Consider the following 27,292-nt stretch of genomic DNA (forward strand, 5'->3'; position numbering starts at 1 on the left):
TGTTATCAGACTGAGATGGTTGACCGGTGGTAGTGTAAGTCTGATCGTTTTACTATCCCTTGCCATTACCCTACCTTCCGTGATAGGGGTTGCTCGATTGAGTGGCAGGGGTCTATGACTTGGGTTTTCGTGCTATGTCTCTTATCTTTGATTGACACGTATCGTCAAAATGGCTAGCCTTTTGACAATGTTGACAATATCTATTATTCTTAGATACATTCTACCTCCCATGTTTGAATTGAGACTGGGGGTTTTCTTGTGATTCCCCTACTTGATTTTGTTTTTGTTTTTGATTTGGATGTTGATTTGAAGTTTGATTTTGTTTACCCTTTCCTTGCTACTCCTTTTGAGAACGAGTAACAAGAGTTTCCTCCGAGGGATTATGAAACTGATCGAACAGCTGTGCATAATGCAATAGCTGACACTTAAATTTATAGAATGTGGGTAAATTGGGCAGAGAAACCACTTGCTGCCTAAAATTGAAGTATTTATGCACTAGCTCGTTAAGGAACAATGTGACCTGATCGTTAGAGGACTTAAGAGTCCCTATAGTGGAGAATTCGTGAAGAGACTCCAATACTCAGCTAACTTGACTTTCAAGTCATCTCGGTCAGAGATTTTGAAGTTCTGAAGCTCATGGTCATAGTTACGAGGAACAGGGAATGGGAATGGGAACGGGACCCCCCGGAACGGGGGGAACGCGCAAAGTTAGGGAACGAGAACGGAGGGACCGGCATTATATATATATATATATATATATATATATATATATATATATATATATATATATATAGAGAGAGAGAGAGAGAGAGAGAGAGAGAGAGAGAGAGAGAGAGAGAGAGAGAGAGAGAGAGAGAGAGAGTCAAGTTTCAACACTTAAGCCTAGATTCATCTAGAGATATATATCATGCACATGTGCAGGCGGGAGAGGTGCCAGGCAGGTGAGAGAGATGGGAGTCGCGAGAGGTAGGCCTGGCAGTCGGGCGCCAAGCAATGAGGCCAGGCAGTCGAGAGAGGCACGAGAGGCGGGAGGCAGGTTAGGTAGGCGAAAGGCGGGAGTCACGCCAACTGGTGCGAGGCGGGACAGGACACGATCAATGTTTTTTAAAAAAAATTTAATGCCCCGTTGCTGGAACGGACGTTCCAAACAGGGAACGGCCAGGGAATTGTCAGGGAACGGCTTGGAACGGGCGGGAACGGGACAGGGAACAGGCTGGAACGTTCCGCTAGCGTTTCCTGGGCTTGGACCTCCCAGAACGCGTTAATCCGTTCCTAAGTACCGGAACGGCCGTTCCCTGTTTCTATGCTCATGGTTAAGATTTATTCGATGGGTCCTATCTCGAGCCGCATAGCAGTCAGTTAAATGTGCCCATCGCTTTGACGCTAAGTTAAAATGCTGAAGTTGAGAATGAAACTCAGGCAATAAGCCTTGCATCAGCTTGACAATACCGGAGGCATTCCTAGCCTTCCATGAGCGGACGACCTTGTATGGAACAAGTGTGCGATTGGGTTAGGGTTTCAACTCCTGCACAAGATCCCATAGGTTTTGTGGGTCAAGGACATGTCTCATTAAGTTCGACCAAGTTGTAAAGTTTGACCCGTTAAAACAATTCTTATCATTGAATGCATGCTTGGCGAAATATGAGGTAGAACCATGAGGTGTCGCAATGTGAGGTAGGATGGATGTGGAGGATAAGATGGTGGTGTCTGATAAGAAGGAGGAGAGGGGAGAGGTGGATAGGCAGAAATAGGCTGTGAGTATCCAATGAATATTGATTGATACAAAGGCACCAGAACATGAATGTTTCCATAAGGTGCCGGTGGAGGTGGAGGCACAAGGACACGTAAGCCCTGTTTGAATATCGGTCGGGACACAACATAATGACTAGAGCGTCCACTAGATAATGCCATGGAGGTAAATTGTGGCACCAGCTGATCCACACTCAGGAGAGATTGGGGGGAATACCCAAGTTGCAATGATCCTGAAAGTGTGTGAGGAAAAGGTGGAATACCACCCAACTAAGGAAGAGATGAGGTTCTTATGACTGTGCCTAAGTTTGAAGGACCCCTCAGTGTGGTGAATGAAAAAACATGTGATCCTATATGAGATGCAACATGTGCTGCACTTAATGGAGGCTGAAAGTATGTGGTAGCGGAATAAGAGGGCGGGATGGAAGGGAGATTAAATGGATTTGTGATAGGTGTAGATGTGGGAAATAATGTGGGTTTCTTTTGTCCATTAAATTCATTAAATTGAAATGATGATGATGAAGATGCACCTACTTCATTTTGACATTTGAAAACAAAATGTTAGGAGCTTGTGAAGGAAGCTGTGAGGCCCACTCCGACTTGTTTCTCGATGGATTTAGTTTGGATATGAGAAGTGGTGCGGAAGTAGTGTTCAAAGTCATCTGCCCTTTTGTTATTCCTGCTTGTGTAGAGCTTTCAGATCAAGGCCTAGGTTTCTTCAGAGAACTCAGCTCTCATACCATGTGAAGAAAATACCCTAACACAAAAACACAAATAACACTATATGAAAAAGCATAGACTGATAGAAGAACACGGATAGGGTTAGGGTAACTCAGAGACAGTGAACATAGAGAATGAATGAAATGATATGATTATTGAATATACAATGCTCATGCAACAAACACACTATGCAGTGAATGAATACTGTATCTTGAACTCTTGTATCTCAAGGATTAGGGCAGGGGTAATGAGTTGGAGAGTGTGTTGTACTCCGAACGGATCTTGAATCACATCAAGGTATTCTGTGGATGTTGAACACTAGCAAAAGTAGCCAAGGTTGAATCTAATGCAGATGGCAGTGTAGGAGAGACAAAGACTACAACATGTAGGTGAGGAGAGAGACTAAAAACGTAGGTGAGGAGAGAGAAAACAGCAAACGCAGGTTGTAAGAGAGAAAATAGCAAACGTAGGCTACAAGAGAGAGAAAACAATAGCGACAGGTTGAGGAGATGACGGTGACAGCTGGAAGAGAGAGAAAATCTGCAAGGTGGCAGCCGGGGCTTGCAAATGCAGCAGTATGCTGACATGGCAGGCTATACGATAGCTGGATGACGGACAACAACAGTCGCTTGGCTGGAAACAACAGCAAATTGATGACGAAGGCTGGAAATAGGTGCCAAATGAGTGAAGATTGCAATGGACAGCTTGGAGTGTGATGTCATCCGCGAACGGGGTGTGGGCAATATACCTATTTATAGAAAGTTTGGCCTCTCCCAAGTGGGTTTGTGCTTATGGGATACTGACACTTTCTAGGAACACATTTCTTTAAAATAAACAAGGTTTCTTCCTTAATTAATCATATTTTGGGGCTGTTTAAGTGAAGCTAATGCATTTTTTGCTCAACAGAGAGAACCGTCGAAGGGGAGGGTGGGGGACAGGAAGGAACGTGTGGAATAGATAGTACACAAGTAGGAACAAGTGTAGCAATAGACAACTACGGTGGAGGACCTTGCATAAGAGAAGGGGAATAGAACTTATAGAGCCCACTCTCTCGCCAACTTGTCACTAAAACCACTCCTGAAGAAGAATCCTCAATAGGCACGGCCTCCTCAGGAAAGATAACTGGGGTACCAAGTCTAATAAGGCCATAAACTGAGAGGGGTGGAAATCCCAAGTTTGGAACATGTAGGACTTTCGTAATGGAGCCAGAGGAACAATTTGGCAATAACGCAAAGTGCCAACACTACTAATAGGCACTGAACAAATGTCACCAATAGTGATAAGATTCTCAGATGGACAAAGATCTTGTAGCATATTCCATCATGGAGTCGTATAACTCAAAGCACCACTGTCAATGAGCCAAGGGTGCTTTGCCGAGACAAGTCAACCACTGAAGAAGGCTTCTCCAAAACATGGATATAAATGAATATAGACTCATGGGTAACAATGGGTGTAGAGGTAGAGGAAGACCCAGATGATGTAGTCAAGAGCGAAGGTGAGGGTACTTTTTCCAACACTTCTCCTCAGGATGTGTCCCCTTCACACAGTGTGGGCATCGAGGCTTCTCTATATTTGTGTCAGAGCATGAAGAATGCTCCAATGTTTCCTTCTTGGGCTTGGCCTTAGTTTTCTCATTTTTCTTCTTCCCCCCTCCCTTACTTGTAGCAAAAGCTTTTGTGGAGCCGGATCCATGGCTACCTCTTTCAAATGCTCATCATAATCCAAGACAAGCAGGGCAAGCTCCTCCCATAGAAGAGTCTCATGAGTCCTCAATGTAAGAAGGTTGGTGTAGAAATCACATTTTGGAGATGGCAGCTGAGTCAAGAGAATCATGGCCATATCCTTCGAAGAGATGATCCTATTGAGGGAAGAAAACTCGTCCTTCATGTCCTTCCACCTGTTGAAGCGATCCTTCATTGAAGGAGAGTCATCAATAGCGAGCATCCACAATTTCTTCTCAAGAGTAATCTGGTGGGCAAATGTCTTTTGATGGTACAAAGAAGCAAGTTTTGCCCACACTTTTGCTTCTAGTAGCAACCTGCACACATGTACTAGGACAGAATCATGTAAGCTCATAAAGAGGATAGATTGAGCTCTATAATTGAGCCGATCCCATAGGGCTGCACGATCCATCATAGATCCCACTCTAGGATCCTCCACGGGATTGAGAATAGGGTGGGTAACAAACTCCCAACGATCAAATGTTTCAAGGATACATTCCACCTTACATGATCAAAGTGAATAATTTGATCTGTCCAAACGGTCTTCTTTGGGAAGAGAAGGAAGAACAAGCACCTACACTGACCATAGGCATCCTAGGGCTAGAAGGGCGGGCCCTGTGGGAGACATGGAGAGAGGGGGGAGGAGATGGCTGCTCCAATCCATGTGACATGTTAGGAGAAGGTTCCGGTTTAGAACGGGGCTAGGATCTTTGATCTTCGCGATTATCATACCCCTTTTAGTGGAGTGATGAGAGATCTCCTTGTCAGAGTTGTCAAAGCTATTGAACCGCTGATAAGACATCTTCAACACTTGTAGACGCCCACAAGAATCTGCGTTTTGTTGTAAATGGTTCCGAATGGTGGAAATCAGCTACATTTTCATGATAGGAGGACTGCACCTATGTCGTATGGAGCAGCAGAATAGAGAAAATCTGTGTTTCTAGCAAGGGTCAAATGGCTGAAAATCTGTGTTTTCAGCCTGAGGGGTCTCCTCTCAAAGGAGTAATTTTATGTACTCACTTTGGCGATGATACTACGTGAGAGTGTGCAACGGAAGAGAACCATGAACATGGAGAGAGAGAGAGAGAGAGAGAGAGAGAGAGAGAGAGAGAGAGAGATCTGCACTGATTGAAAAGAATGCTGGATACAAAGGAGACGACTGATCAGTCCTTGCACGCAGCCCAAGGCATACCAGGTGGAAATGATGACAATAGCATCGACAGTGACTATGATGGAGATGGCGATGGAGAATATCCAGCCTGCTGTTCACATTGGAGATGGAGAAGACTACAACAACTGATGGAACACTTGCCAATGAACATAAGAAGACGATAGTGCCAACTTCCAAGTGAGGAGGGTCAGCTATAAATAGTTGAATGTCTCCAAATCTGGCTGCCGACCTGTTGAAAATAGATTGGGACTGCAATAAATGCAGTCCGACTGCATAGAAAAATCCAGAAAATTATGATATGGCATCCTAGGAGCAGTAGGCACTGGTAGGGGCTGGAAACTGATTGGAAATGCAATAAATGCACACAAAACTTGATTGGAAGAAGAAATGCATGCTTTAGAATGAGTTGCCTCCTAACACATAATAGACATGTTAGAGCTGCTTGTCGAGCTAAAAATGCATTAGCTTCACTTAAACATCTCAAAAACATGCTTAATTAAGGAAGAAACCTTGTTTATTTAAAAGAAATGCGTTCCTAGAGAGTGTTTGTATCCCATAAGCACAAACCCACTTGGGAGGGCCCAAACTTTCTATAAATAGATATGCTGCCCTCTATTCAGCCCTAATCTCGTTTTTGTAGATCTCAAGTGTTTTCAGCTTGCTGCCCACACCGATATCGAAGTCCAAGGCTATCCATTGCAGTCTTCACTCATTTGGTGTTTATTTCCAGCCCTTTGTCATCAGTTTGCTATTGGTTCCAGCAAGGCAACTGCTGTTGTCTGTCATCCAGTTGTCATGCAGCCTGCCACAATAGCATACTGTTGTGTTTGCAAGCCCCAGTTGCCGCCTTGTAGATTTTATCTCTTCTCTAGCTGTTGCTATATTTTCTTAGCCTATCGTTCATTGTTTTCTCTCTTGCGCTTGCGTTTTCTATTTCTCTCTCCTCACTTGTGTTTTTTGTCTTTCTCTCTTATGCACTGCCATTTACATTATCTAGCCTTTCTTGGGTGTGTTTGTTGGTGTTCGACATCCGAAGGCTGCCTTGTTGCAATTCAAGATCTGTTCGGAGTATGACACACTTTCCAGCTCATTATCCCTGCCTTGATCCTTGAGATACAGGAGTTCGAGGTACAATATTCATTCACTACATAGTGTGTTTGTTACATGAGTATTGTATATTCAATAGTTATATAATTTCATTCATTCTCTGTGTTCATTGTCTCTGAGTTACTCTAACCCTAATCATATTATTCTATTAGTTTGTGCTTTGTCGTATGGTGTTATTTATGTTTTTGTGTTCGGGTATTTTCTCCACACTCCTAATGTTCTCATTTGACTTAGATTGAGGCTCATAGGTAGGAGATCACCAAGCATGACAAACATGACTACTAACAAGATCAATATAGCCATAAGGGACCCAAAAGATCCGTTTGATAGTGCAAAATGACATCAATGTGCCTTGTGGCAAGAGAGTGGCATCAAGCAACACTGAGGTCAATTAAACTTAGATCTCTCCTCCAATTTTCCCTCCCAAGAAAATAGATGAGATACCGCTAGAATTTTCGTCTATAATGAATTGGCCGTGTGTCTCTCCTCTACTGGATGCCATTGGACCTTGGAAAGCAGCATTTTCCACAAGCACACGAAGTGACTAAGAAGAACAGAGGCAGATGTAGAAAAATGCACTTCAGCATTAAGCACATGCCACCAAGAGTCTTTTTGCACATAATTTTTCTTTTATATCATAAAACAGAAGTGGCAAGAGAGATTCCTTAAAAGCAACATTGGTCAAAGGCAGCAATGTCAAGAAGTAAGTTAGCATGGGGAGCATGATAATTTGTGTCACTTTCAGGTGCATATGAAATGGCTAAGCTTGAGATTTTCAATAAACAAACTTGGCTGCCAATTTATGTGGAATCTGTCACAAGAAAATGTATTGTTGAAACCTCACTTATAATGTGGATTAATTTTTAATCACATGGTTAAGTAAATGTTGCAAATGTGAGATGTAACTGGGATTAGAGTAAATTGGCAAGTTCGGAACCCGAGGAAATCATGGGATATTAAAGATAAAAGTTGCTATAAGTTATGCCACACAGGTATTTGGTGGTATCTGGTGTTAGTTGTTGGCCTAGGTCATTTATTTGGCCATAAGTGTAAGTTGTGGTGACACTAGAGAAGTGGCGTTTAATGTTACCTAACACAAATATGATGGTCAAACATGGTGCAGAGACACTCGAACATGGTGCAGAGACACTCGAGAATGAAAGTTACATAGCCAATTTAATTATTGGCCAATCATATTATTTTTTATGGCACCTAAATAATTATTAGATTAATTTTCAGTATTGAAAGACTGAAAATTCATATTTAAATAATGCTGAAAAAACCATTTGGGAAGGCTGCCACTTGTCAAAAATACCTATGCAAGACTGAAAAACGTCTTTAGAGGCTAGAGAGGCATTTTAGTGTATTCATCTTGCAAGAGAGAGGGAGGAGATGCTGCTGGTCTGATTTGCAGCCATTAGAGGACCTTATGAGGCAGCCAAGAACAAGAGAAGACCAATCAACAGCAACAGGTGATATCATCTACAGGCTGTTGAAACAGGGCAGCAGTAGTAAATGACCGATTTTCTTTAGTTATTTGCATCTACAAGTTGTTGAGACAGGGCAGAGCAGTAAATGATAGATTTTCTTTAGTTCTTCGCGAGGAAAGTCTGAATTTTCTCTCTCCTCAGCATTCTCTCTCATCTCCTAGCCTTTCTACAACCTTGTTCCAAAGATCACATCATTGAGATCACCAGAGGCCGAGAAATTTCAGATTTCTTTGCTATAAATCCTAATTTGCAGAGGAGAAATTAGGATTTAGTAGTAGCCTCAAGAAGCATGCCAAAAATTGGAAGCTCCAAGACTTGGATTCAACAAGGCTGAAGCTTTTTTTAGTCAAATTCAAGTGGAGGGACCAACAAATCAATAAAATTGGGGCATTTTCCAACTCCATCAAAGTGGGTGAAGGCCAATTGACTGCCGAATCAAGAGGCAAATCAGATTGAAGACTTGTTGGTCATTTTGGAAAGCAAGGGGAGTTGGAATACTGAAAGGGATTGGGAGAATCCCATTGTACATCAACTTCTTCTTCAATTAAGTTAAATAAATATTGAAGGGTGCGCCAATTTTGGAGCCAACAAGATGTCTATTGTCCAAGATTATAAGTTAATTTGGATTTCTTAGTTTTGTAATAAATGTTACTGCGGTAACTAAGTTGTAATTAGGGAATTACCACCCATCCATGAAAGGAAGGTTGGTTTCATGGTTCCATTGTTGGGATTACCACTTAATCCCTTGATTTGGTGGGCCCAAGGCACCTGATTGCAAGCCAAAGCTTTGTTCTAGTGCTGATTTTTACTCTCAACTGAGAAATTACAACAATATGTCTTCATAGAGTGAGATGGACTCAAGCAACGATGATGCCTCTCAATATGAACATTCGCATGGGAATAAACGAAATGCAATGTCTAACCTTGGACAAGGCTTAGACCATGGACAACAAGCTGAAAATATTGATGTTGGGCAAGATGCACGGCCTTCAGAGCATAAGGAGGTTGATGGCCAGCAAAGTGAAGAGGAATTTGATGACCAGTTTAAGAATCGGATGAGGATAGCAGCAAATCTCTTTGTTGAATTGGCAAAGGATTCTTAATTTACACGATTTTTGAATGCTTCAAAGAGGGACAACAAAGGCAAGAAGAAGAAGATGTCTTTTACACCTTCGGGACAACAAGATTTGAAGCTTCCAAAGATGGTAATGAAATAAAATAGTTGGTACCTACAAGGCAAGGAATGTAAATGCAAGGTCATCACGGAATTGCCAATCCAATGGATTTTGGATAGCCGGGCATGCATGCTATGATGGGGTAGCCCGGATATTTTGGTGGAAGCACAAATTTTCATACTATGGTTGGACAAGGACCGTGTACAGGAATGTATGGCACAAATCCCTATGGTATGCAGCAACCAATGCATGGTGTGCAAGGCCCAATGTATTCGGGTATGGCTGGAAATATGCAAAATCCTATGTATGGCAGGATTGGCTTGATGCTTGGAGCACGAAGTAGCATGTTTGGTACTGCATCTGCACCTCCGAATGATGGTGGGGCTCAAGGAATGAATGCTGGTCATGTAAATGCTCCATTTGGCGTTGGTTTTGATGTAAATTCAGCAAGTGTACCCTTTTTGCAGTAGTCGGTGTATGACAACTTGACCCAAAGGGGCAGAAAAAGACTATGATGAGGGTGGAAAAGCAGTGAAGTTTGAGTCCTTGAGTGGTGCATAAGATAGGCTGAAAGCTTTAACTTTCATTCATTAGTTTGATACAACACATTCAGAGGAGGGAACTTCATTGAGTCCTCAAAGATCCGAAAGGCAGCCACTTTCTTGAAAGGGAACGCATTATAGTGGTGGTCCACTCTTTTGATGCATGGTAGAGTGCCGTCAATGTGGGTACAATTCAAGCAAATCTTTGAGGTGGACATCATGACAGCTTGAAATAAGCTCGATGCTAAGGAAGAGAAAGATTGTATTCAAAGTTATGAGATACTTTGGGCCCATCTAGGTGTTGGAGAAGATCAACGATGTGGCATATTGGCTGAAATTACCTCCACATTGGCAGATACACAATGCATTTCGTGTTAGTTTGTTGAGGCCTTTCCATGGTGATGTGCTAGAAGACATGTTTGTTGAAATTCAGCATGAGGTTGAGGAGCTGGATGAGATTTTGGTACCCGAGTAGATTTTGGCACATAAGGAAAGAAAGGTCAAAGGTAAAGGTTTCGGGAGATACTTGGTGAAATTTCAAAATTATTCACCAATGGATGCCAAATGGATGGAAGAGGATGACTTGGCAGACCATCCTTAGTTGTTGCAGCTCTACCTAGATGCCTTTCAGTTAAAACCAACTTTAGTTTGGGCTCCTTCAAGTTCAGCAGAGCAAGGGTCGGCAATATTGCTTGATGCTCAAGGGGAAGGTAGCACTTCCACTCCAGCTATGGAAAACTCTCGTATGTAGTGGATCTCGGATGTATTCAACGTGCATCCAACATACTGCGTTGGCAGTATGTTTGCCATGAGGTCACTACTTAGTATACTAGTCACTATGAGATGTATGCAGATGAGTATGAGTTTCACTTGGGCATTGTAACTATATTTCTGCATCAGCTGATGATCAGTTTGGCATGAAATTTGCATAAATTTTGAGACAAAATTCTGATCAGTTTCAATTCAGTTTTTGATCAGCTTGAGAACTGTTTATGGCCACATGTCACATGATAATCTGACAATGTTTTTTAAATTCTTTGTGAGTCTTATGTTATGCTATGATTGGTTGGTAATTTTCAGCATGTGTTGGGCATATGGAATGGTTGAGCAATAATGCACAATGTTGTGTTAACTATGATGCCTTGTGGAAATTCTAATCCACTATTTTGCTTTTGATGCATTTGGCAAACTGGCAATGCAAATGAGGATTATTACAAGGATTTTAAGGGGGAGGGCTGTCATGAGGACATGTATTTTTGAAACCTCACTTAACATGTGGATTAATTTTTAATCACATGGTTAAGTAAATGTTACATATGTGAGGTGTAATTGGGGTTAGAGTAAATTTACGAGCCCGAGACTCGAGGAAATCACGGGATGGCAAAGGCCGCACAGATACTTGGTGGTATCTGGTGCTAGTTGTTGGCCTAGGTCATTCATTTGGCCATATGTGTCAATTGGTGACACTAGAAAAGTGGCGTTTAATGGTACCTAATGCCAATGTGATGGTCAAAGATGGTGCAGAGACACTCGGGAATGGAAGTTGCCTAGCCAATTGGCCAGTTAGATATTTTTTCAAGGCATCAAAATAATTATTAGATTAATGTTCGATATTTAAAGACAGAAAATTAATATTTAATTATGGATAATGTTGGAAAAACCATTTGGGAAGACTGCCACTTGTCAAAAATGCCCATGCAAGACTAAAAAACGTCTTTAGATGCTAGAGAGAGGCATTTTAGTGTATTCAGTTTGCAAGAGAGAGGGAGGAGATGCTGCTGGTTTGATTTGCAGCCATTGAAGGACCTTTTGAGGCAGCCAGGGGCAGGAGAAGACCTATCAACAACAGTAGGTGACAGCATCTACAGGCTGTTGAGATAGGGCTACAACAATAAATGATTGATTTTCTTTAGTTCTTCAATAAGAAAGTCCGAATTTTCTCTCTCCTCAACATTTTCTCTTATCTCCTAGCCTTTCTACAGCCTTGCTCATTGTATATCAACTTCTTCTTCAATTAAGTTAAATAAATACAAAAAGGGACGCGAGTTTTGGGGCCAACAAGGTGTACATTGTCTAAGATTGTAAGTTAATTTGCATTTCTCAGTTTTATAATAAATCTTACTGCAATAACTAAGTTGTAATTAGGGAATTACCACCCATCCACGGAAGGAAGGCTGGCTACAATATTCATTTCAACAAAAGTCTTAGCTACACATCAACATCCAAAGGATAACCAAGATGCCTTATAATGTCGCCTTCTTGAACAAGCACACCTTGCCAACCTAAATTTGGCAACTTGGAGCCCGTGCAAGCAGTAAGGGAAGATTTGGCAGCATTGATTCAGCGCTTTAACTCATGCCCAAATAATTCCTAAATATCCAAGGCTTTTTGAGGATTAGACGCATTTGCTTTTAGAAATATAAAAGTATCATCAGCCAGTGCTTGCCCAACAAAATGATATCAACAACTTGAGAAGAACATTCTTGTCGTGAACCAAAAAGATTTGTAAAGTAGTCTTGACACATAGATACAATAGATTTGGGGTCTGTGACCATGTGACTATCTTCGTTTTGCAATCTCACCATATTTTCCCGTGGCTGGGATGCATGCAAGCTCGAAAGAATTTATGAGCGTGACCAGAACTATCTCAAAGACCTTTGGTCAGAATCCTGACCTTAGCTTGTTGGCAGGACCATAGTTGAAAACATTGAATAAGTTCACCTAGTCGTGCCAATAATGCGACTAGAAAATCTTCTTGTGGCAAATCAAGCAAGAGTAGACGAACCAAGGCCAATGTGTCTTCCACAACATGCAAACGCTACCTACTAGTGAAAAGTCACATAAAAATCTATCTAGCAGAGTTGGGCCATGTATCCTATGAAAACAAAATGAACATATTGTTGCAAGACCCGCATTTTCAAAATTTTTGGTAAAAAGGAATTCCCATACATAGTACAGATATGGTCTAATTGAGATCACGTGGCTAAATATTGGTCTGAGTGAAACATAAATCATGAAGCTGATGGAGAAAGCCAAGACCAAAGATCCTACTTGAGATTATCTATCACAAAAGCATTCCGAGCCTTGCTTTCTAGAGTATCCCTTAGAGAATGTTCCGAAGTAGATTGGGATGGGTCAACACACATGTAAAATCACCCATAAACAAACTTGGTCTTCCCAAGGTTCTGAAAATTCTGAAGATGGCTCCACTACCCTTCAAAAACAATTTCAATCACTAGAAAGCATCCATGAACATCATTCTTAATAAGCATGGGATGGTATTTCTCAAAAGAGGGTGACACGTAGTTAGGCCCATACTCGCTAACCTTTTAACATTGCCCTAAAGTTCTCGGACTTATGCACATAAAATGAAATATATGATGATAAGTGTCATGAGGACATGACTTTAGAATGTAAATTAACTTATGATTTAAGAATTAAATTAACTTATGATTTAAGAATCAAATGAACTTTTAAGTTATAAGTTCTAATAACCAAGTTAAAAGTCTAAGTTATTTAATGGGAAAAGTGTAAATAATAAAGACTCGAGAGCATGTCAATTTATCAATTTTTCAAAACCTGGCTATATGAAAGGCAATGTAGTCGTGGTAGAAATAACGAGCCACGGTTGAATATGTCTTCTATTTTTTTGTTGAGTCTCAACTTCCCTCAAGAGTACTTTGGCGTTTGGTGGTGGAGAACGAAGGCATTAATGGCATAGATGAACTAAATCCACGTGGTGTGGATGTCACACTCGTTGCTATAGATGAAGGTCTAGACCCATCAACAACAGCTGCTACTACTGCCACTGCAAGCATAGTTGGATCTATTGCCACTTGAGCATGTCTCGATGCAAATAGAGCCTCTTGACTAGCCACACGCTCTAGAAGCTTCATTCTCTTCTTCGGTGTGACAGTGGGGCAAAATTGCACCTCCAATCTCGGCTTGTGCAATAAAGAGCTCTTACTTTATTTGCACTGTTCATATGCTGGTGAGGACACTGTCAAAATAACAAGTATGCTCTAATACCATATCAAAATAAGTGAGTGCAGAGAGATAATAGGATTTGCGAGGAGCAACACAAAGTGTCTACGGTAAACATTGAGAGAGAAGAGAAACTTAGAAACACAAGAAGAACACGGTGATGATGCACTAAATCATGCTATGAGAAGAAAAGGTGATACAATGGAGCCGAAGCTCAAAAGATAATTGCATTTTCTTGTCTGAATTAGGTGGTAGCACGTGTGGAAAATCTACACAGTGAAGGGAGCGAAACGCAGTCCTCTGGGCAGTGGGCTATCAAAGTAATCACTGGAAGGTGAAAGATAGGTGTTGAGGGAGTGGACTACAATCCTCTGATGTTGTCGGAGATGTGGAAGATGATCACTAGCTGTTGAGGGAGTGAATTGCAATCCTCTAGTGCCGGCGAGTAACCTAGGCAGAGCAGCCCAGATGTTGACGCCAAGTGGATAATGATGATGCTAGATGATGGTGGATGAGCCGGGCTGCAAAAACGCAGGTCTGAGCAATCTCTGTGATAGACGAGTGATGCCAAGTGATAGAGGAGAAGCCAATCTGCAAAAACGCAGGTCCTATCATCCCTTGTGATAGACGAATGATGAAATCATTGACGCTAGGTGGTGTAGACTACTATCAGAAGCTAGGATGTTGATGCCATGTTGGAGATGACGACGCTAGGTAAGGAGAAGACCTCTAGATTGAAAAATGTGGGTGAAGGTGGATCTTGAAGGAGAAGGATGCTAACGCCAAGCAGATGATGGTGACACTTTGTGGAAGATGCTCCAAACACAAGGTTTGATGATGGAACAAGGCGCTTGAAGCAGAAGAAGGGTGAAGGCAACCACGAGCCACGAGCCATGAACTGCAATGTCCTCTTGAAGGGGTGTGAGGGTGGTGGAAGGGGTTGATGAGAGAAGGGAATTGGTGGTGAAGAATGACTGAAGAGAGAGTGGTGAAGAATGAATGAAGTGACTGCCTATTTATAGGCATAAGCTATTCGGGGTAGTGCATCACTGTGTGGCGCCCACTGAAAAAGTGGCCAAAATGTGGACACAAGTCCTTTTTGGGGCTATCAATGCGAAATCCTAAATGAAGTGTGTGAATTGAAGAAGTGGGTTTCTCAATAGACATAGCTTGCATGACCAAGTACATGATTTGCCTCCGGTTTATGGGCGTTCAACATTTACTTCATCCCACCATGACCATGTGTTCTGCCTCTCCCTTCGACATGATGAGCTGGTTGTGAAAAAGCCATTGAAGTGCTGACAATTGGGTCGAAATTGGAATGGACAAAGTGGCTGAGTAGGCCTAGGGATATGCGTAGGGCAGGTTGCTGTAGCTTGCAAGGCCTAGGCGAGAGAGTAGACAAAAGAGGTGAAAGTTGGAGTTGAAAGAGGTGGAAGGAGGAAGAGGGATGGAGTAAGAGAGAAGGAGGAAGACGGAAGGAATAGGTGGAAGGAGGGAAATGTTGAAGGAGGAAGAGGCGGAAGAGCAGGTAGGGCCTAGGGGCAGGATCACGTCAGGCAACAAGGGATAGGATTGTGTGACAAGACGGGGGACTAGGACACAGGGCATAGACAAGTAAAGGGGTTAGGAAGAAGCGAGAGAGATGTGCCGACCCAACCTGGTCTAAATGGGTAATCTTTCGTCATTGCAGTCCGTCCCCTATAGCCAATGTGTCCTCGGGATGGGTAGGACGGCTTCCCCCTATTGGGGACGTCCCTCGTTCCGTTTCCCATTCCGACGTGGCAGCACATTTTGGGACGGCATTTCGGCATTCTGAGGGCTCGAGACGGCTGTCCCCTATTTGTATTGGTGGCCCAGTTAAGCCTAAACCATAGTGGATGCATACCAATGCAAGTAAGGCACAACCAATTCGGCCTTTTTCTTGAGGTGTCTCACAACATGCACAATCGATTCTTGTTGCCTGCCCGCATACAAGGAGGCACCAACACAGTACCAGTGCTTGCCACTGCATCCCTTGGCAGAGGCTAATAAACCGTAGGGCAGCCTTCTCCTTCAATCCACACTAGACATTCTCATTTAAGCAAATGTTGAAAATCAGCCATGGGTCTCCATGGTGCCACATGCACCAACTGTTGATCAAAGAAGAGGGGTAGTCTACCCAAAAGATCATCTCCATTCGTGGCCAATGTAAGCATGACCCCATAAAACCCTTGGGGCCCACAAAAACCTCTTCAATACAATCATACCATAAAGTGGAAGAAAACCATGATGGATCCAAAGTATTATCGGGATGCTGCCTGTGAAAAAAATTATGACTCCACATCCATAAAAAGCAAAGAAAAATCGAAGTAATTTTTGTGTGTTAACATGCACATCCACAATGTCTTCTTCATCGCAATTTGGATGGTTGCTATGATTGTGTTGAAAATATTCCTCCAGTAAAGAGTTGGCAAATTCTAACAAAGGCTCCCAATTCAATTCATGGGAATCATTGGAATGATAAGCAGCTTGTGCATACGAACGCGACTGGGATTCTAAAGGGGCAGGACTCTCAGCAATCATCGTAGAAGCATCCACATCATGTTTACAAGGTAACTGCGAAATGTTTCACCCTCAAAACATTTCACCCCAAAACGTTTAACCTTTGGGTAAGTTCCAAGTGAAATGGTTGAATAATACACGTGAGATAGGTTTCTTTATAAGCAATGAGCTCCAACTTATGCATTTATTGTTAGCCTGCCTGCTTTAGTCATGTCAGTCTGTCATTTCCTGGTTGTGAGCTCTTGTCAAAGTTTGACGGAGACATGGGAGGTATGGCAGTTTAGTGTGCATTTCTCCCATTGTTAGGCACATTTCTTGTGCATTTCCCTAGTCTGTTAGGAGGTTTCCACCTTTGGTTAGTGTCAGATTGCTCCACGACTGCTGGTTATTTTTGTCATCATTTTTCCCATTTTTTTGAGAAGTCGGATTGCATTTAATTCAGTCATTTTCATGTATTTACTACAGTTGGCCAGATTTAGGGACTTTTGCAGTAGTTGGCCAGATTTGGAGGTCATTGGCTATTTATAGCCATCTCATTGATCACTCTCACACTTTTGCAGGTTATCTTCAGCACACTCCTCTTTGGCACTCTTTGTCATTGGTGCTGCCTTCATCATCTCAGCCTGATCTGGTGCCTCACTGACGCTTTGGGCTGTGTGCAGGGATTGATCAATCCTCATCATTGTATTCAGCATTCTTCTTTAGTTAGTGTAGTATTTCTTCCTTCATCTTCTATTTTCTTCTCTCTCTCTCTCTCTCTCTCTCTCTCTCTCTCTCTCTCTGTGATAGAAGAAGTGGGCAGAAGTGGCAAAGACAACACAAAAGCAGATAGAAGAAGCCAGCCCATGGATTGAGGTAGTAAAAAAGAACAAGGGAACATCAGTGAACAAGACTGAAGTAACGAATGCTACCTTGGGAGAAGAGGCTAGGAGACGGGCTAGGGTTTTACACATACGAGTAGTAGGATGGGAGGAGAAGAGCAGCCCACAGGAAGATGCTAAGACACTTGCTGACAAAATTGGGGCTTCAGATGTACCTATTGTCAGTGCTTGGAGAGTGGGGGAAGATGACTCTAAGTCCAAGGCTCTAATTCTTTGCTTTGGGGACATAGAGAAAAAAAAGGCCTTCCTCTCCAAGAGGAGAGCCCTCAAGGGTGAGAAGATTTATTTGGATGAGGACCTTACCCCAACACAAATAGCACATCGCAGAGAACACATGCCCAAGGTATTGGAGGCTCGCAAAGAGGGAAAGTGGGCTGTTTATAGGGATGGACGATTCATCATCACTGACAAAAGGACTTCATGATGGTACGAGGCCTATGAGACACTTTGGATGTCAATATGGAATTGTAATGGAGCCCTACGCTTGGATGTTGGTTACTTTGAAGATAGCTTCTGAAACATAGATATAGCAACGTACATAGAAACACACCAATGTAAAGGTAGCCGACTACCAGACGTAGAGGGATACAGGTGGGAAAGTGCATTTCGTCCAGCAGATAGAAAACCAAGAAGTACTAGGGGTTTTAGACGTGTGGCCATACTATACCGGGAAGACCTCAAAGGGATAGTGCAAGTAATGAAAAGAGATGATGATGCACAATATTTATGGATTAGGATACATGCAGGAAGACCACGGGATATATTCATCGCAATATGCTACTTTCCTCCTGCAAATTCTACCTATGCCCCACGAGATGGATCTCCCTTTGATGTACTTTATGAGGATATCATGAGATATGCTAGCATTGGGGACATATTATTAGTAGGAGATCTCAATGCACGCACTGGAGATAGACAGAGTGACTTTTATATGCATGATAATGCCATGTTCAAAGAGATCGACATAGATGAAATAGGCCTACGTAGGAGAAACCAGGATAAAGAAGTGGTACGTATGGGACACACCTATTGACTTTGGGAAGTGCACATAGACTAGCCGTCTTTAATGGTTTGCCACAATGGCCAGGATCTGATAATTTGACATGTTGGAATCACAAAGAAGGGGCAAGTATTGTGGACTACTTGATAGGCTCATCAGCATTGATACTAGACATTCAAAACTTTAAGATATCTAAGAGACCAATTGGCATAGCAGCAGATCATACTATTTTGACATTCATGCTCTCTTGTGTACATATGAAACATGAAACGCCATGCCTCCCTAAACATCCCAAATATTACTTTACAGAAGACACCTCACACATCTACAGTGGTTCTCTGCAGACCGGTTTACATACATTGGACTTGAGTAGATCGTTGGAAGAATGTACAAGGGATTTAGCAGAGGCCATACATGGATCAGCCATGTATGCATTCCCACACACCTTGCCCCAATGTAGACCCACACGATCTACTGCTCTTCCCAAAATAGCTGGTATGATGATGAGTGTGTAGTCACCCGAGCTCTCTTACAGAGAGGAGTGGAGCTAGGCACTCAGAGACATCGCCAAGCAAAGGCGTTCTTCAAACGCCTTGTGTGGAAGAAGAAACGAGAGTACTTAGCGAAAGCATGATCAGAGATATATAAGCTATTTTTGGGGTGGGATAGCAAGAGCGCATGGAAGATGTTTCATGAAAGATAGCCCCCCATATAGATTACATCACCAGATGCTTGGCTTGACTATGGGAGACAGCTGTATGACCTGCCAGGACAACCACCTATGCAGCCCCCACAAGCTTGTAGGCCAATACAGTGGGCTTTCTTCACATGGAAAATGGTTAGGGATGCAATTTATAGATTACAAAATGGGAGGGCACAGGATGAGGATGGACTTGTAGCAGAACATTTCTCACATGCTTGTGACATATTGGCACCCATATTAGCACATATGTTCAATAGAGCTGTATGTGAAGGTTTCCCTATGAGTTGGTCAGACAATACTATAATTCCGCTATTTAAAAGTGGTGATCCCCTAATTCCTAGCAACTACAAGACTATCATGATCGGTCATACTTTGGCCAAGATATATGGATCTATATTGGAGCATGAACTTAGTGAGTAGGCTGAAATGCAAGGCAAGAGAGCACAAGGACAGGCATGTTTCAGACGAGGATATACCACGCTGGACCATATTCTCACACTTAGAGCCATTATTGAGGAGGGTCGAGCTCGAGACAAGAGGATCGATTGTTGCTTTGTAGACTTTCACAAAGCTTTTGATGTAGTGCCTTGTACACGCATCATGCAGAGATTGCAGGACATTGGAGTACCAGAAGGTTTATGATGGGGTGTCTATGCATTATATGAAGCAGTGACAGGTCATGTATGAGCTCCTGGGGGGATATCAGAGAGGATTGGTAGTACCATAGGAGTGAAACAAGGATGTCCACTTTCACCCACATTGTTTGGTCTATACATAGATGAAGTGTCTGATTACATAGACCGAGGAGGAGTTGAAGCCAGCTTGGCAGGGGTGCTGATACCGATATTACTGTATACAGATGATATTGTTCTCATTTCAGATTCACCGGAGGGATTGCAGTGCCATCTAGATGCTTTACATATCTTCTGTAGAGATAAAGACCTCATAGTGAACCTTGGGAAGACCAAAACCATGGTTTTCAATACTTCAGCAGCATGGGTGACTAGATCTATGTATCAGTTCACATTTGGGGGAGACATACTGGAGCATGTGAGGGAATATGTCTATTTGGGAGTCACCTTCTTTGGCCCACGTTTTTCGTTGAGAGGGGCATCAGAGGCACATCTGACACGTGGATACGCAGCACTAGGGGCACTTGAGAGTCAATGTGCTCACATACAGTTCCAGGAGCCGCGCACCAAACTTTGGTTGTTTGACACCCTAGTCACATCTACATTACTATATAGAGTAGAGCTATGGGGTTGTAGCTTGTACCACAGGCGTCTTAGCCCACTCACTGATCAGATTGGAGAGAGGGATTATTATGATGGTTGGGATAGCATGGAAAGGCCATTGATCATGATGATAGCACACATGATTAGGAGTAAGCCCTCCACCCCACATCCCATTGTCAGAGCAGAGCTAGGGGCAACATCTAGAGTTATGGAGGCACTCTTTAGGGCAGTGACCTTTTGGCACAGACTATGGGAACTTCCATGCCATAAATACTCTAGATTGGTACTAACCTCATCTAGAAAACTAGCAGCAGGAGGCGAGAAGAACTGTTGGTTTTCATAGATGGCTATTTGGATGAGCCTACATGGTTTGGATATTGACCGTCTTCCACCTTTGGATTATAGCCTTGATTGCCCTACACTTTCTCTCAGCCGATTAGAGTTGAACCAGGTGATCAGAGCTGATATCTTGAGGACTGAGACAGCAAGGACATGGATTTATCCACCACTTCCCCTAGGATCGAGGATGGAGTTCTACAGGAGTCATTTATTGTGTCTCTCTGATGATGGTTTCACTATTCGGCCAGCATATATGGACATCCATCTCTCCCATAGCGTACGGTTTGCTATCGGACAGATTCACACCTCCTCACATAGGCTTCAGATGGAGACAGGCAGATGGACAAGTACCCTGGCAGAGGATAGGACTTGCCAGCTTTGTGGTCGAGAGCCTGAGATGGAGGAGCACTACATATGCAGATGCACAATATACTATGACATATGAGGACGGTACCATTGCCTCTTCCGTGATGGATTTAGACCCCTTCGTCGCATCATGGAGTACGAGGACTAGAGATATCTAGGTATTTTCCTCCTAGAGCTCGAGAGACCGAACTGCACTATTGCGAGACAGGAGGCCAGTTCACTTAGAGGGATACACACAGAGAGCAGTGACAGACTTCTTCTATAGAGCCGATCCTATTAACACTACTAGCCTAGCAAAGACAGAGCCACCCCGCTAGACACCTTACAGGCCACACCGTGGAGTCACATTGGATAGAGCCATTTCCCTTCGTCGAGCACAACGACTTCGTCTACTAGGACCACGTCTGAGGAGGCCACACCACAGTTGGATTAGAGCCATTATCATGAGACACCGAAGACTCACCACCAGGCATATCAGTGAAGTAGCTAGGGACCGCATCATAGTTGAGATCATGTGCAGATCTTGAGATCGGCTACAGCCCATAGTCTCCACCACACTTTTGCACATGGTTCTATCAGATCTGGTTCTCCTTTCCTTTCCTTTTTCTTTTCTATCAATGGAACAACACTACATATGGTTCAGCCCTAGTATAGTCCCATTGTATAGTTATTTTCAGTATTGTTTCATAGGCCACCCACTTATGTGTAATGTTATCTTTACCTTACTGATGAGGTGACATTTCACATGGATGTACTCTGGATTTTGTCTCATAGGCCACATTGGCCTTATGTAGACGTTAATATATCTTTCTTTCTTTCTTTTCTTTCTATGCTCATGTTTCTTCTTCCATCGTGCAGTCTCACATGGTATCAGAGCCTAATTGAGAGCACAGAGATGAGATCTTTTGCAGAGGAGGAGTCTAGACCATCAAACACAACCTTTACCCCTTGTGTTTGCTGCAAACGCAGCATTCTGTGGAGGCGGTGTCAAATTTTTTGGTGGAAAAATTTGCATTTTACTGCAAATGCAGCTGTCTAGGAGGAGTTGACAGCCATATAGGAGGAGGCGACATCATTTGGTGAGGTGGCGGCAACTTTTCTGGATGTTGGGTTGACCCTAATTGGGCAGGTGATGTGGATTTAAGATGGGCCACTACAAGTTATGCTTTCTCCCTTGGATCAGGATCTATCTCTTGTAGTAAGAAGCGGCCTACTGTGGCTCTTTCTTCTACCGAGGTTGAGTATTGTGCTCTTTGTTCTAGTGCCATGGAGGTAGTTGAGCTTCGTTGTATGACGGCGGAGATTGGCTTTCCTCGGATAGGACCTACGGAGGTGTGCGTGCACAACCAGAGTACCCTTGCCTTGGCGAAGAACCCAGTGTTTCATGCTCACATGAAGCACATTGAGGTTTAGTATCATTATGTTCGGGAGTGGATCGTGGATTCCAAGTTAGCGGTAGCCTATTGTCCCATGGAGGACAATGCTACAGATCTCTTCACGAAGCCTTTGCCGTAGGCTTCCTTGCTTCATCATAAGAGGATGTTGGGTCTTCAAACACTCCTAGGATTTGAGAGGGGGTGTTAGCTTGCTTGCTTTAGTCATGTCAATCTGTCATCTCCTGGTTGTGAGCTCTTGTCAGAGTCTGATGGAGACATGGGAGCTATGGCAGTTTAGTGTGCATTTCTCCCACTGTTAGGTTGTGCATTTTGCCTAGCCTATTAGGAGGTTTCCACCTCTGGTCATTGTCAGACTGCTCCACAACTGCTGGTTATTTTTGTCATCATTTTTCCCATTTTTTTCAGCAGTCGGACTGTATTTAATGCAGTCATTTTCATGTATTTACTAGAGTTGGCCAGATTTGGAGGGTGGGGGCTATTTATAGCCATCTCATTGATCACTCTCTCACTTCTACAGGTTATCTTCAACACACTCCTCTCCGACACTCTCTGTCATTGGTGCTGGCTTCATCATCTCAGCCTGATCTGGTGCCTCACTGATGCTCCAGGCTGCATGCAGGCATTGATTAGTCCTCATCCTTGTATTCAGCATTCTTCTTCAGTCAGTGCAGTATTTCTTCCTTCATCTTCTACTTCCTTCTCTCTCTCCCTCTCTTTCTCTCTCTGTGCTCGTGTTTCTTCTTTTGTCTCACACTCTCACATTTATACCATGCATATCCTCTTATGCCAACGAATGATGTCTTTTTTCGGGTACAGAACATCAATAAGAATGGTATCCTATTAAGAGAGTGGAAAAACCCTAAAGAAAGTAAGAAAAAATCATTTTTTTCCATTTAAAAATCATGTTTCAGTCAACTGTTTCACTCATGGTGTTTCACACTTTAGTGAAACATTTCAGCCGTTTGAAGTGTTTCGTGTTTCAGCCCCAGTGATACGCGTTTCATGGTTACCATGACTGTGTTTCACTATAGGCAGTGCATCAGTGCGTGGAGCCATTTCCTTAGCCAACTCCTCGGTACACAGGACCATTTCATCTTTGCCCTCTGAATCTTGGCCCAAAATCAACCACTTGGTCCATGAAAGCCGTATTGAGCTCAGAAATAATGACAGGAAGATGCCCCTGGCTCTTGCAGAGTTTGGCAAGCAGAGGAGCAGCGCACAGAAGCTGCAGGTCACAGTGGGGCTGCAGACAGTCAGGACTGCAGCACTGAGGCTGCACGCAGGCTTTTGTCCCTTGTTGCTTGGCTGCTGTGGCACTATCTGATCTGCACGTTGCAGCAACAGGCTACAGGCAAGCGAAAATCACAACAGCTCTGTTTGTCTGTTTGTCTCTCTCGCTCTGTGTTACTGTTGGTCACTATGGCAGCCCAGGCATGCACGAGGGCAGGGCGACCAGCTGATGGGCAGGAAAAATTCAACGAAGGGGTGCAGATCAGGTTGCAAGGACTCTGTGTGTGTGTGTTTCACACAGCCTACCCTACATGCTGCAGGAACAGGCCATAGGCAGGTTAAAGAGTAGGCGGGTGGTGCAGAGGCCCCAGGCCCACAGGAACGCAGGGCACACAGGTCATGTAAGTAATGCCAGGTGCAAATGTGCAATCCTCGTCACGTTCGACATCTTCTCTCTCTTTTTTTTTTCGTAAAAGGTTCCTCTCTCTCTCTCTCTCTCCCGACTTTGGTCTCTCTCTCTCTTAAGTGTATTTTTTTTCTGTAATCAATAATTGTATTAATTACAAAAGATGTACAAGATTATGAGATTACAAGATGCAGGATGGCTCTAGGCCTTCATGCATAAACCCAGCTTTCTTTGATAGAAGGGCAAATGAGTAAAAGAGTACAAAAGTCAGGGCAAAGAAGCAATAGAGATTGCCATATGCAAAGTGACCAAGTCCTCCTTGGAAAGGAGATCAATGTGTTGAATAACGTCCAACTACCAATGTAGGAGACCTTTCAACTTAGCAAGATGTTTTTGCACCCTAGGTGTGGAATAAAAAACAAAAGCATTTTGAGTTGTCCAGTTGTGCCAACAACCCCAAAACAGAGGACTGGAAATAGAATCTTCATATCTGGTTGTGCCAGAGTAGGGTATTTGGGCCTAGGAAAGACCCAATGAAAGAGAGAGAGAGAGAGGGATATTTTGCTTGATCTTTTTATTTTGATGACACAGGTACAATCCACTAGTCTATGCGATAAACTTGTATGAACAGTACGTAAGAAAGCATGGTATGTTAACGTTAGCTTTTTAAAATTCCAAACGAGCTTCTATGCTAAGTAATTTTTGGTGTGCATTTATCTGCAATGCATGAAAGAATCAGCTCCCATAATGTTGCAGGTGGACGGAGGATTGAAGTTTTACTCGTTGGAATGAATCCTGGGCCATTTGGGATGGCACAGGTGTGATTTATCTCATAAAAAACTGGATGTTTCTGTTCTACCTACTTGCTGCCTAAATGCTGTACAGCATTTAGTAGGTGTATTAAGTGGGCCATAGCTGCGTTTTATCCAAGTTGATCAATGCTCAATAATTCCATAGTTTTGGGTTTTGGGGCTGCACTCACTTTGCATATTGAGCCACTTTTCATACGTGTAATTAATGCAATGCCCTCCATCGAAAAAATATGTTTACTTATTGCTGATCATGTTTTTATATCATAATTGTGATGGTCTTGCTGGCAGACTGGAGTGCCTTTTGGTGACAGAAGCATGGTTTGCGACTTTCATGGTATCCTTGGAGAGGTGAGCATTTTGATCCTATTTCCAATGCTTATCCAGCTTATTGGATCATAGCTGGAATCATACTTGTAATGGTTCGTTGAATCATACAGGCATGTTGATTATTGTGTATGATATGGGAGTAAATTATATTTTGCAAAATGTGGATCTTAAACCATGTGGATTTTGGGGGAAATGAAGATTCATGGAAGATGTTTCAAGATTTTCTATTTTAATCATTGCGTACTAGAACTTGGTCCAAAATACAGGTCCTTGAAAACGTGAACATATCCATCAAAAAAGCATAACAATGTTTTTTTGCAAGGGTTGTATATCCCCAAGTGTAGATGTCCTCTTGTATGTGTGTCTATTTGAACTTAATGATCAGATGCCATGGGTTTTTGATGTTTTCTACAATCTTTTATATTCACATGCTAAATTAGCCGGTTACACACCAAATGATGGACACCCACTTTGCAAGTTGTTAACCAATCAAAGTATTTGTTTTGGGGTTGGACATCCGCTCTTCTTTAAACACCAGAGAGGACATGACCTGTTGTTTACCTGCTAAATTGGTGAACTCTCCACATTTTTGGACAAGGAGTCTCTTCTGTGCACCTTATAAAGTGATGGACAAAGGGTGCATTTTTTGCATGTGTAGGCAGTCAAAAAACTATATGTTTATTGTTCTTCACTTTTTCCCAAAGTGTGTCCTTTTGGTATGTAAAAGTATTGTGCCCGCAGCCCATGTTTGTGCCTAGTTTCAAAAAGTGCATGCCACACTTTGGGGAGGGCTTGGGGGTCCATCACTTTGGTGTGTAATTATGTTTATATTGGATGTCTACATGTAAAAATGAAGCCTAGACAAATAAGGAGACATGAAAAGTGTATGCTTTATGATGCATATAATAGAAAAAATATGTTTTATGATGCACATTATGTTTATGTTTGATCTATATTCTTAAGCTACTATGCCTGAAAGGTTGTGAATATGATGTCGAAATCATCTGGCTTAGTGATACAGGCAATGGCCATTTAGCTTTTTGTAAACAGACCAATATGTATTGCCAATTTAAAGTTTTGCTAGTTTAAAACTGATAATTATTACATCCACTAATATGTGAGTCACTCCAGGTGGACTCACCCTTTCCCTCTCATCCAAAGAGGCCCATATATGGGCTAAAGTGTCCAAGGCCTGAGGTAATACTTTCAACTGCTACTTCCGTATTGAACATTGTCATTTGATTTTTTCTTAATACAAGTCTATGTCTTGCCATTACTCTGTGTGTGTACATCCCTGCATACTTTTGTACATGTGTCTCTCCCTATGCATTTGTGCCTGTGTTCAGGGCATTACTTGTTTGCATGGACCAGATTTTTTGCTGTGCAGAAAATATGGGCAGGATGCAACCATGCCAACTTTGAGTTTTCATCTTTTCAGCCTCTCTTTCTTTTTCATGGTTCTTCACAACAATCATTCTATGATTATGTTCCACTTGGTGACGTTGATGGTTTCATACTCGGTGTCTTCCTAATGTTCTTGGTCTTTTTTACTGACCATCCCTGGTAGCATCAATCTGAACTAGGAATTTACCTAGTTCAGATTGCTTTAACCAGGAAAAAGGATGTGCTTGTGTAAGGCGTTAGGGTGTGTGTGTGACATACATATATATATATATATCATGTGGTAAACCATAGTACAGTCATCAATGAAATGTACAAAACACACACATGATATGGTAAACCACAGTACAGTCATCAATGAAATGTACAAAACACACACATGATATATCATGTGCTGTCAATGAAATGTACAAAACACACACATGATATGGTAAACCACAGTACAGTCATCAATGAAATGTACAAAACACACACATGATATATCAACACTGATATATCATGTGTGTGTTTTGTACATTTCATTGATGACTGTACTGTGGTTTACCATATCATGTGTGTGTTTTGTACATTTCATTGATGACTGTACTATGGTTTCTGCTTCATTGCCAGGCTGCTGTATCAGCACACTTCCTCTGTAATGGATGTCCTGCAAACTAATGGGGAAGAGAGACCTGCAACCTGGGGACCTGCAAAGTGACGTGACAGAGACATTTCGTCCTTTACACTGCAGATTGGTGTGACAAAAGAGAAGACGGCCTGCAAACTGATGTGGCAAACTGAAATCATGTATGAAGGGGAAGTGTTATGGCTGGTGGGTCTCTATACTCTTAATGATGTGCTTGGTCATCGTAACTTATGGCACCAGTTGACAGCATGCCTCTTCCTTGAAAGGCCTGGATTCATCATGGGAGATTTTAATAATTGTGTGGATCCATTGCATTCAACTTCAAGACATGGACTGGATGGCTTGGAATGCCAAGACTGGAATACCT

The 27,292-nt window shown here is 42.6% G+C and overlaps 1 protein-coding gene across 6 annotated transcripts in view; it reads left to right on the forward strand.

Annotated features, from left to right (window-relative positions):
* Positions 1-27,292, forward strand: part of LOC148016733 (uncharacterized) — a 144,519-nt gene that overhangs the window by 37,497 nt on the left and 79,730 nt on the right. For 5 of the 6 annotated variants that reach the window (XR_015688037.1, XR_015688036.1, XM_087663705.1 and 2 more), the window contains exons 2-5: positions 24,352-24,407; positions 24,517-24,578; positions 24,861-24,920; positions 26,031-26,096. Coding sequence is in view for 4 of the 6 variants with exons in the window: in XM_087663705.1 (XP_087519831.1) it covers positions 24,352-24,407; positions 24,517-24,578; positions 24,861-24,920; positions 26,031-26,096 (244 nt within the window). In the remaining 2 variants the exon portion in view is untranslated. The remainder of the gene's footprint in view (positions 1-24,351; positions 24,408-24,516; positions 24,579-24,860; positions 24,921-26,030; positions 26,097-27,292) is intronic. The other variant, XM_087663703.1, reaches the window with a different exon arrangement.

This window comes from Lygodium microphyllum, chromosome 23 (genome assembly GCF_053477565.2).
Source record: "Lygodium microphyllum isolate KBCC chromosome 23, Lygodium_microphyllum_v1.1.10, whole genome shotgun sequence".
In the NCBI taxonomy this organism is placed as follows: domain Eukaryota; kingdom Viridiplantae; phylum Streptophyta; class Polypodiopsida; order Schizaeales; family Lygodiaceae; genus Lygodium; species Lygodium microphyllum.